This window comes from Amblyomma americanum, chromosome 1, assembly GCF_052857255.1.
Source record: "Amblyomma americanum isolate KBUSLIRL-KWMA chromosome 1, ASM5285725v1, whole genome shotgun sequence".
Lineage (NCBI taxonomy): Eukaryota > Metazoa > Arthropoda > Arachnida > Ixodida > Ixodidae > Amblyomma > Amblyomma americanum.
This window is the reverse complement of record NC_135497.1, coordinates 243,221,872-243,233,481: the sequence shown is the minus strand read 5'-3', so window position 1 is coordinate 243,233,481 and position 11,610 is coordinate 243,221,872. Positions and strand designations below refer to the sequence as shown.

The following is an 11,610-nucleotide window of genomic DNA, read 5'->3' as shown; positions in this document are numbered from 1 at the left end:
GCTTTATGCGCTGCGTATGCCGACTCCTTGAAAATATTTTCCCCGAACCCTGCTAGTGTGATTAGCTGGTACGCAAGTGTCTATGCAAAATGATTATTATGTCAAACTGTCTCAGGGGCAAGAGCCATCGTCTTTCTTTTTTCTACGGCGATGGTTCGAATCCCACCCTTGGAGGAAGTTTTTCCTAAAGATGTTTTTTTTCTGCTAGGATTAGGTTTTTCCTGAAGGTGAAGTTTTGTTCTGCTGGATACCTTAGTCATGGCTACGATACGACGCTCTAGTTGGCTTCCATCTGGCCGCTATGGGAGAAATTGGCGCTAACATCTGTATTCGCTGGGCAGTGGCGTATATTGAAGTTTTCTACCCCTGGATGGGCGCCTCGTGCCGAACAAGAATGCAAGAAATGGGTACGATATTAAAACTAGCAGTTTTAATATGGCACGTATCCCAGCGCATGTATATATCAAGTGTCATCTGATGTCGACGCAGATTGAATCGCGTGTCCGTTCTCTATGCCTGAGTTGCTGGCTGCAATAGATGATGCGTAACGGAAAACAGCGACCGGCCCGGACAATATTCAGTACGAGGTGCACAAGAACCTGAGTAGCGCTGCACTCCCTCAACTACTAGACACCGTAAACAAAGCATGGCTGGATGGCGTTGAGCCCGAGAGCTGGAAATCCGCTGTCGTGATCCCTATTCCGAAACCGGGAAAGCCTCCGACGGACCTTGCAAACTTACGACCTATCTCCTTAAATCCAACGCTGTGCGAACTGGCGGAGAAAATGCTAACCACACTATTGTTGTGGTGTCTAGAGCATGCAGCACGGTTTTAACCACCCCGCTCAAATTGTATTATGTCGTCCATATATTGGTACAGAGGACGAGCTCCATATCACTGTCTTGGCATCTGCAGCTTTGACATCAACCCGCAGCCGCTATGTGCGTACCGTTATAGCAATGGAGGTTGAAAGGCTCTAGATTGACAATGAATTAGTTTTGCAGCTTAGAATCCCAGGTGATGTTATTTTGTAGGGATGTGCAAAAATTCTTTACAAAACGTCGTAATTGATTAAAATAGAAAAATCGAAATGCCAACAGTTGTCCCGTAAACACCCGAAGGATAACGGAATCAATTTCCGTTTCAGAGCTGTACAGTACACTCGAAATTGTGAAAAAGAATTACTTCTATTACGGGTGGCAAAATCTGCCTGCACAATAATGGCAGCCAGCATGATACCTCGCTCACTGTTTCGAGAAACATTATTTACTGCGTTTGCTATAGGGAGTACAAAAACGTCTCATTTGCGACAAGAAGGTTCTTAAATAGACCTGAAACAGTGAAATCACTGAAAGGTGCCACAATCACTGCGAAAAAGCTGTGAATTCGCTGTGTGTACAGCTGTGTGCAAAGCGCCTTGAAGGGCTAGATTCACTCCATGCGGAATACTTCTTTTCCTTCGGTAGATGCCCTTGACGTAACGCCATCGTGGCTGAATTTCACCTCCAGTGGCTGCAGAAACAAAAATGCCGCCATCGTCTGGAAGACGAAGTAACGAGCGTTAGCTGTTTGGTTTAGTAGAACTGACATGGTGCACTTGGCTCTTCCTTCAACGAATGGGTGGTTCAGATAAACACGCGTCGTTTTTGCTCCCTTTAGTGAGAGACGATGTTTTTTAAATAGTTTATGTCGAAAGCTGCACTTATGTGCGTGCTATGAAAACTGAGGAGACTGTTACTGTCCTAAGCTGTAGATAGACATTCGCTTACAAAGACGAACTCTGCGACGGAGGAGCTGTTTTACGCGGTTTTCAAGTTCGACGCTTCATTCTTGCAAGGTTGGTCGGGTCGCGTTGAACACTGAAGGAAATAAAATTGAATATCCTTAAGAGTTTATGAAATGAGACACGCGTTTCTGGCACGGTAATTTCCTTCAACGACCAACATCGTAAAAAATGCTTTACCATCTTCTTGACCGAACAAAATGGACAAGCGCCTGTTTTATGGAAATTGCTGTTTCTAACCAACAATAGGAAAGTTGTGCCATAGCTGTGTCTCTAAGTTCTCGCTATTATTAGGACAAATATCAGGAATCTGGGGCAATCCGCGTCGTTAAGCCAAGCGGTCTATAGCACTTCAATGGGAAGTGCCAGATTTTTCCAACAACTAATCGTAGAAACAACGGCCTGGATTTTCTCAGGCTTATTTTGTTTCTCAGCGATCTTCCATAGCAGCTGAAGGCACCAAAGTCCCGCTATCTTATGGAGCTTTTGTTCCCACACATTCAAAATTTTCCACAATGGGAGTATATGGAAACAGCCAATATTCGAAGCTGTTCAGAGAGACGAAAACACGATTCGTCAAGAATATATTGCAGCGATCGCTTTTTGCCATCGACGACAGATATAACAGGAATTCAAGTTTTTATTGTTGAAGGCTTTGTTTTTCAGAAGAACGAAGAAAAATGTCCAAAATTCGCATCTTCACAACACGCTGATCCTTGAGCTCTAAGTTCATGTTAGTAGAATTTCGAGACTGAAAACGGCGCGAAAAACGGGACAAGATAAAGAGAAGAAACACACACAGCACCGAAATTGCAACTGAGTGTATTTCATGCGAGAGCGCAATAAATGCAGGAAGTAAACATAAAAAACTAAAAGAACACCATAATATAAGATTGATACTATTGCAGGTCAATATCCAAAAAGGCTATCTCTTTTCTCGATAAGCGAAGAGACGGCACGCTCAAGCACTTGTCACCTCTCGTGTGGATGACGAAAGCTTCGCATAGTTCTCGTTTTTGTTTGCTTGCGTACGTGCGCAACACTTTGCTTTTGTTGAACTGGGGAGTGCATTTGCATGTTGCCACATGCTTGGCGAGTGTGATCCCTCTGCCTATACTGACATCATTAGCGTGCTCTCTTAATCTGTCATTTAAGCAGCGGCCAGTCTGGCCAACATAAGTGGCACCGCATGACAGAGGGATTTCATAGATCAGCTTGCTTTGGCAGTCAACTTATTGCGTCATGTGCTTAGTGCTGCAGATTTCTCGCTTTTTCTCTGCCCCGTTTAATTTCCTGCACAACCTGAGCAATTTGTTGGGTGCCGAAAACACTACACGTACACCTCCTCGTCCCGCAATATTTTTCAGCCGATGGCTGACGCCGTGGACATAAGTGATGGCCGCTGTCTTGACCAAACTTCGCTCAGGCTGCTTGGAGTCGACAGGTCAACGCAGTTCATTCAAAAGATGGTGGACAATGCTGTTGATAATGGCCTTCGGATAACCAGCAGCACTCAGTCTTCGAGCTTGCGCCTCTACACTTTCGAAAATGCGGTGGTGACAGGACCTATTGAGGGCATTCCTTAGAGCACTCACATCTATTCCAAGCTTCACCACTTTGGAGTGCGCCGAAGAATAGGGTAGAAAGCCCTTCTGCGAACGTGGAGCGTACTTCCAACCGAGGTGCCTGTCTTCCAAAATGAGCCTTGTATCGAGGAACTGCAGCTGGTTCTCCTCAGGCACTTCTTTGGTGACTGCAAAGATATTGACCTGCAATAGTATCAATCTTATATCATGGTGTTCTTTTAGTTTTTTATCTGTACTTCCTGTATTTATTGCGCTCTCACATGAAATACACTCAGTTGTAAGTTCGGTGCTGTGTGTGTTGCTTCTCTTTATCTTGTCCCGTTTTTTGCGCCGTTTTCAGTCTCGAATCATGAACCAATTGGCCCAACAATCCTCCCTTTTGTAGTAGAATTTAATTTCATTGCATTAAATATCATGCATAAACAAGCTTGCGCTGAGGCCGAGTGGTCTAAGGCCACTGCTATCGGATGGACTGAAAGTACATCGCCAAGATATGGGATCGAATCTGAGCTCTTAACACGAATTTATTTTATGCCATAGCATAGCAGAGTCACCGGAGCCAAAGGCCAGCCATGACCGTCCGGCGTTGTGCAGAGAATTCTGATTGGCTGGCAGTGACATTGTCTGTGACGTTTCCAGAAGAGAGAGATCTCATTGGCTGGGAGGGGACGTGACCAGACCAATGCTCATTGGCTGAAGGGAAGTGACGTCACCAGAACAGGTTAGTATGTGTGAAGCTTCCACCTGGTAACTGTACGTGGGCATGCCAGTCACTTCCACTAATGTCATTAAAGTCTTCGAACGCTGTGCCAACAGATTTTAGAATTAGGTCCCCCCGTGTTTGAGATTCCTTTTCAAGAATTAGTTCCGTCAGTGTCCTGAAGGCATGATTTATTCTTTTCCGTGAGCATGGGTTCAGGTCCAGTTTCACTTATGCTCGCTTAATAATAATAATAACTGGTTTTTGTGGAAAGGAAATGGCCCAGTATCTGTCTCATACATCGGCGGGCCCCTGAACCGCGCCGTAAGGGACGAGATAAAGGAGGGAGTGAAAGAAGAAAGGAAGAAAGAGGTGCCGTAGTGGAGGGCTCTGGAATAATTTAGACCACCTGGGGATCTTTAACGTGCACTGACATCGCACAGCACACGGGCGCCTTAGCGTTTTGCCTCCATAAAAACGCAGCCGCAGCAGTGGGGTTCGAACCCGGGAACTCCGGAGGATGGAAGTAGAAAAAAAAAGATCTATACAAAAAATTCAGGCCTAAGTCCATTAGTTCTTCCTCGAGTTTTCTCCATGCTCGGTGCTACTGGTCTCTGCGCCTTCATAAAATGCACCTGCATCGGATGACGTATATAATAATTATATACACGAATGACAAAACGAGTAAATAAATCAATATGAAAAATAGTTTAGTGCGAGAAGCTTGGCAGTTATTCGGCCGCTCTGAGCAGGAAGCTAATTTCGACAAAGCAACTAACTAGAATGGCTGCGGAGCGCTCCTATTGATTCACTGTTCCTGAAAATGTGACTACATGGGAACACAATTCGTACTCCTCGACTTGCAATAGCACTTAGGCTGCAGAAGTTACGAGTATGTTAAAAATTGCTCAAAAGATGGATGCGCATTATGATATACGTTGCGATGAGATGGTGTTCGCAAATCTCACGCGTAACCGTGGAGTAAAGTTTACAGGGAGCGCATGCAGCACAGCTCTCGTGGAACTTGGGGCATTACTTGGGAAAGCGCGAACGATGCGCAATTTTTTACGCTTGCATTATTAAACCGAGAAAGTCATGTCTGCACGGCACTTGCCCTTGCCTGCATATTTTATTTGGCTCCAAAAACATTCAGAGAGCAGCCTAACCGCCTCCTCTGAACTGCACGCACTCGTAGCAGGACTAGGCTGGCCGGCGACTAGATATGATGTCCAATACAGCCTGTTTCTCGCATAGGCCACCAGGAGAAACGCCTGCTTTTGCATCGCCGACCATGCTGCCGTGAATAGACGCAACAGGGACGAAGAACGAGGTCATTCAATTTTCTGTATTGAACGTATTCTCGAGATTCGACGGATCGCAGCACGCCATGAAATCGTGGACATTCTCCTTGCACTCTTGCAGGTGATAATAATCATAATTGGTTTTGGGGAGAAAGGAAATGGCGCAGTATCTGTCTCATATATCGTTGGACACCTGAACCGCGCCGTAAGGGAAGGATAAAGGAGGGGTGAAAGAAGAAAGGAAGAAAGAGGGGCCGTAGTGGAGGGCTCCGGAATAATTTCGACCACCTGGGGATCTTTAACGTGCACTGACATCGCACAGCACACGGGCTCCTTAGCGTTTTTCCTCTTGCGGGTGAAGGAAGCGTTCCTGTGGCGTTTGCGTTCGCATCATGCGTGATGGGTCTGGTCGTATACCCGCCGCGGTGGCTCAGTGGCTAAGGCGCTCGTCTGCCGAGTCAGAGTACCCGGGTCCGAACACGACCGCGGCGGCCGCGTTTCGGTGGAGGCGTAACGAAAAAGGCGCCCGTCTGCTGTGCGATGTCAGTGAGCGTTAAATATTCCCAGGTGGCTGAAATTATTCCGAAGACCGACACTGCGGCATCTGCAGCTTTCTTCTTTCACTTCCCCCTTTATCTTCTTTTACGGCGCGGTTGCGGTGTCCACCGAAATATGGGACACTGTTATTGCGTCATTTCCTTTCATCAAAACCAATTTTCATTTTTTCTTCGTATTTTTTTATTCACGCATAATTCTGCCATATTAATCGATGCTTCCTCACGAAAGTAAATTAAATTGCTTCAAATAATGGTGTTCTCACAAAATACTTTTTTATCTTTTAATCTGCGTAGCGGCCTACTGCGCCACCTAGCATCGCTGGTCCGATTTCCGGTAATTCACGGCTACCACACTGGTGACGCAGTAGTACGGCACTTCTTCGCAAGGTAAGCTGATGCTCGACGTGCTATGCTTTAGGCTGTTCTCGCTTTTTATAAGCGTTCGAATTGCTCTTGTACTGCTTTTGTTGCTCGACACGTGCTTGTAGCTGCTTAGTAGCCTAAAAAAATTCTAGCAATGAGTTTAGCACCTCGTTTTCTCGCCTTTCGTTGTTCGCTGTTCGCGTTCCACAGTCGATCTCCAGCAGGACGCAATTAATCGTGCCCTACTTGTGCGACCGAAAATCATGGAGAGACCCAGGCCTTCAAAACTGAACACGGTGCGGTTCGTGTTCCGAACTCATGCACCCGTACGTGATATTTTTCCTTGGTAAATCCAGGGTCCCGGTTAGGCCTAGCACGTTTGCGTTCGAGATGGACCAGGGGGAAGACATGGTGGCGCTTGCGGCCATTTCTAGCCCATATCGGTTAAGAAAAAGGTTAAAGAAACAGAGAGAGCTCGGTGGAAAACAGGGATGCTGGCGAAATCGGCACTGGGAACATACAAGATCGTCAAGCAGGAAATTGCCAAAGAAAATATCTATGATAACTGTAGGGGAACCTCTTTGTTGTTGGAGGCCAGGACGGGAGCTTTGCGGACTAAGACATACAGTCAGGTACCACGAGATAGACACTTTGTGCGTTGCGTGCGGAGAGGAGGAGGAAACGGCTGAACACTTGATGCTTTTCTGTAAAGGGCTTCACCCTACAATGAAATGCAGCGGGGATGATTTATCCAAGGCATTGGGGTTTTAAAGACAGTGAAGGGAAAGTAGATTTTATTCCGGAGCCCTCCACTCCGGTACCACTTCCTTTTTTTTCACTCCCTCCTTTATTCCTTCCCCTACGGCGCGCTTCATGTGTCCAACGATATATGAGATGGATACTGCGCCATTTCCTTTCCCCCAATGCCAATTATTATTATTGTTAAGATGCTTGCTCTGCTCGTTCTGCCGTGCACCATGGCGCTGTGGTCAGTATGGAAGCACTCCGCGCAGATTCCTTGCAGAACTCTCAGAGTGGCCATGCTATATAGTTAGCGTAATTCTCGCGAAGCGCAGTATATAATCTTTGCTCGTAATAATTAGTAAATTGCTTTCAGTTGACGCAGGTGACCGAGAAGTGTCCTACCTAGCAATGTCGATGGTGATGCGAAAGTGGGATTACTTTACGAAGAATCGGCATCAGTTCTTCTCTACCTTTGTCACCAGCGACGATGCAGCCAGGCTGGATGTGAAGGATGAGACCTATGTGCCCTTCATCACTGACAACTTCGGTGACTGGACGGATGACATTGCCGTTGCACTGGGCAGCGACGTGCTTCGCCGCTGCATCGGGTATCCGGCGGAAAGAGTTCGTCTTCGCCTCTATAAGACATGGCTGGCCAACTTTGCTGCGCAAGAGTGGCCTGACACATTCGACCGGGATTTGCTGGAATCCATCGTAGCCACACCGTCCCCCTCAGACCCGACAAAACCACTCTTTGCTGACTTGTTTCGACAAGCGGCTGTACGTCCGCGCCCCGAAGGGACTTACCTGGACACCAGTGCCTTGAGCCCCCTTTTCAAGAGACCCGCAGTGCTTGATGCAGACTTCAAGACGGCTAAAGGCATCGTGGCCTACTTGGACGGTTTGCTCTCTGTTGGCGACCGGGAGGCCTTGCACGAAGCAGGGCTTATTATCGGCTTTTTGAGCCTGCTGCTGAGCTCGGTATCAGCTGTTAGCGTCAACCGCCTCATTGGCATCTTTCGGAACCTCGAGAAATTCGGGCTAGCAGCGGTGTTGCCCACGTCGTTCTCGGGAGAATTCCCCTGCCCCACCAGTGCCAATCTAGAGAATCTCCGCGACAAGTGTGGCTGGGGCCAAAGCGCCCTCAGACCGTACATCCCTGCCCTTGCCGTCGCACAGTACACGCTCTTCATGAGGGCGATCGATGAGGCACCGAAGGAGGACGTTTTATTTTTAGGGCAATCATTTATGGTCCATACAAAATACTCGGGGCTCGACTGTGTTGATCTGTTGGAAATGTTCGCCAAAAGAACTCGCTTCCCCATGGACTACCTGAACCTACTGTTGGGCGGTAACGCCAGTGCCTGGACAAGGAAACTGATGGAGTTCTACTTGAGCAACGTGGCCTCTCCAGGGAACACGCAGAAGTCGGCTCCTTGGTGTCGGGTCGTAGACCCAACTTTCTTCAGGGGGCTCGAGGTAGGAGACGGGCGGAGCTATGCGCTCAAGATGATGTGCTTCCTGACTCGCAGCCAACGGGGCCTGCTGTACAGGAAATGGAGCCGATTGGCGAACGAAACCATGTCCGAATCTGAAGTCGAAGATGCGCGCGTCTGGGCCGATAACATCCGCGCACTTCTTGCAAAGGGAAAGCTGCGTCCTGTCGAAGCCAGCAGGGCAAGTGCCACCAACTAAGAGGACGTGGTTACGCTCGGCAAGTTGCGCAACGGCTTGAGGGTGCCGTATGTTTTTTTTTCTTGCAATGAAATGTCCTCGTTTTTCTTCATTGCATTATTGACTAAATGACTGTCATTGTCTTGAGATGACACTGTGCTTTGTTATTTTTTTCATTGTTTTCTGTTTGTGAATGGTTTAGTGCATTAATGGCTAAATGACGGTAATTGTCTTGAGATTGCACTGTGCTTTGTGATTTTTCATTGTTTTCTGTTTGTGAATGGCTTAGTGCATTATTGCCCGAATGACTGCCATTAATTAGCTTTAGTTTGCACTGTGCTTTTTTTTGGTGTGCTTTTTTCATTGTTCTCAGTTTGGGAATGGCCTAGTGCTTTGTTTCCTGAATTACTGTCATTAATCGGCTTGAGATGACATTGTGCTTTTTGCATTGTTTTCTGTTTGTGAATGGTTTAGTGCATTAATGGCTAAATGACGGTCATTGTCTTGATATTGCACTGTGCTTTGTGATTGTTTTCATTGTTTCCTGTTTGTGAATGGTTTAGTGCATTATTGCCTAAATAACGGCCACTAATTGGCTTTAGTTTGCACTGTGCTTTTTTTGGTGTGCTTTTTTCATTGTTTTCAGTTTGGGAATGGCCTAGTGCTTTGTTTCCTGAATATCTGTCATTAATCGGCTTGAGATGACTTTGTGCTTTCTTATGCTTTTTCCATTGTTTTCTGTTTGTGAATGACTTAGTGCTTTATTGGGCATTAATTGGCTTGAGATCGCACTGTGCTTCTTATTGTGCTTTTGCCATTGTTTTGTGTTTGTAAATGGCTTAGTGCAATATTGTCAAAATAATTGACTTGAAATCGCAGTGTGCTTTTTTTCACTTGTGTTCCGTTTGTGAGTGGCAAATAAAAGGCCGATTTCCTCTTAATGGGTGTATTTACTCTGGACCTTATTTACACGGCCGGTTCAGTGCGCTCGTGTTTTCAAATGAACTTAAATGATGGAATGCACGGTCATTTATGCCTGCTTGTTGCCATACACAGCAGAATTTGCGGCGGGAGCTACGTGTGGCAGTGCTCGCCGGTTCGCTTTCTTCCATGTCATGCATGACTGCCTCAGCTCCATTTGATGCCACTGTGGCCATTCTGCGCAACGTTACTATAACCAGCTTTAGTTTGTAAACGGGGCGGTGTTGCGCGGCGTTGCCGCTGCCTGGTGCGGCAACCGAACCAGGCTTCGGCGCGTTGCCGGCGGTTGCCGGTGTTTCAGTGGCGCACAATGCAGCGTTCTTCACCATCGCATCAGCGTCTTGTCTACCGCAGGGGACCAAACACATGAACGCGTCTCCAGACGGGGGTGCTTAAACATCGTGAACAAAACCCCTCAATTATTCTCTTTCCGTCGCTAATTGTGCTAGTCATCGGCGACGGGAACCTACTGGGGGGGGGGGGGGGGGAAGGGAGGATTGCGTGGAGACCTCCTGTCTTCGCAGAAGCGGCACGTGCATTTCGGTATAATCTGAAGATCGCTGCCAATGGCTTATGGCGGTTTAACATCCCAAAGCGATTCAGGCTATGAGGCACGCCGCAGCGAAGGGCTCCGGAAATTTTGACCACCTGGGGTTCTTTAACTGACATAGCATAGTACACGGGCCTCTAGAATTTCGCCTCCATCGAAATTCGACCGCCGCGGCTGGGATCCAACCCGCGTCGTTCGGGCCAGAAGCCGAGCGCCATAACCACTGAGCCACCGCGGAGATCGCTGCCAATGCGCGGCTAGTCATTGGTCCCCAGCAATCCCCGCTTACAAGGTGTTTCCGGCGCCGACGCTAAGATCTCACCTCACCAAATATCTGCGTCTCCCCGCGTCGCCTCGCTACAAGTGCCGGAATTTGGCCTCCCGCGACTCCTGCAGGCGAGCGCTGGCGAGCGCTGTGTGTGTGCGTGTCTCCTTTCTCGTGTCCCGTGTAAGCGCGCTGTTTTTCGGTGAGAATAAATGCTGCGTAGTGGCCGGACGGAAGCCAGCGAACTCTGGGGCTCCGTCTTTCTGCTCGTGTGAGCGTCGGTGAAGCACCATGCCAACATGCTGCCTACCCTGCTGCACAAGTAGACATAAGGGAAACAAAGGGAAAAAAAGACTTCTTGGCTCCACTAGGGTGGCTAGATTGGGAAGGTGTGAAAACCGGCCGGGGAAACATGGCCCCACAGCGCGCCGATGCCCTGTGGCGGCGCTGACGGCAGGGGCGCGGTAAGGCGCGCAGCCAAAATGAGCGCATCGCGTAGGCTAAATTTAACCACTGAAGCGAAAATGAGCCCGATTTGCTTATCGCGCGTTTTCTACTAGTGTCAAAGAATGGATCTTTATCATGAATTAGTGTTTCGTCAACTCGCATCATTATTCCCTTGAAATATGCTGCTTCACAAGCCGAGTTTGCATTGCATAGCTGAAGTGATGCGCTTTTTGTGCGTGCACATTTCGAGACACTGCCCAGGATGTGAGGGACGCTGTTAATGCCGCAGCGGAAGGCTTCGGAATAATTTAAACGACCTGGGTTTCAACGTGCACTGACTCTCTGCGTTGCGCCGCCACCGAAACGCAGCCACTACACGTACGTAAGGCGAGAAGAGCAGGTTGTAATGCGTGCCGTATGACCGCAAAACTGCAGTCGCATTGGCTGAAGGCGAAAATTAAAACTCGTTTTTAGGGAAAGGAAATATCCCAGTATCTGTCTCACATATATCGGTGGACACCTGAACCGCGCCGTAAGGGAAAGAATTATAAAGGAGGGACTAAGAGAAGAAATGAAGAAAGAGTGGCCGCAGTGGAGGGCTCCGAAATAATTTCGACCACCTGGGTATCTTTAACGTGCACTGACATCGCGCAGCACC

General features: G+C 47.9%; 1 protein-coding gene across 1 annotated transcript; it reads left to right on the top strand.

Annotated features, from left to right (window-relative positions):
- The first annotated feature begins 6,268 nt into the window (after positions 1 to 6,268).
- Positions 6,269 to 8,782, top strand: LOC144096046 (uncharacterized). Its single transcript, XM_077629373.1, has 2 exons — positions 6,269 to 6,315; positions 7,409 to 8,782. Exon 2 carries the CDS (start codon positions 7,444 to 7,446, stop codon positions 8,728 to 8,730), a length of 1,287 nt encoding a protein of 428 aa, XP_077485499.1. The 5' UTR covers positions 6,269 to 6,315; positions 7,409 to 7,443; the 3' UTR covers positions 8,731 to 8,782.
- The last annotated feature ends 2,828 nt before the right edge of the window (positions 8,783 to 11,610 follow it).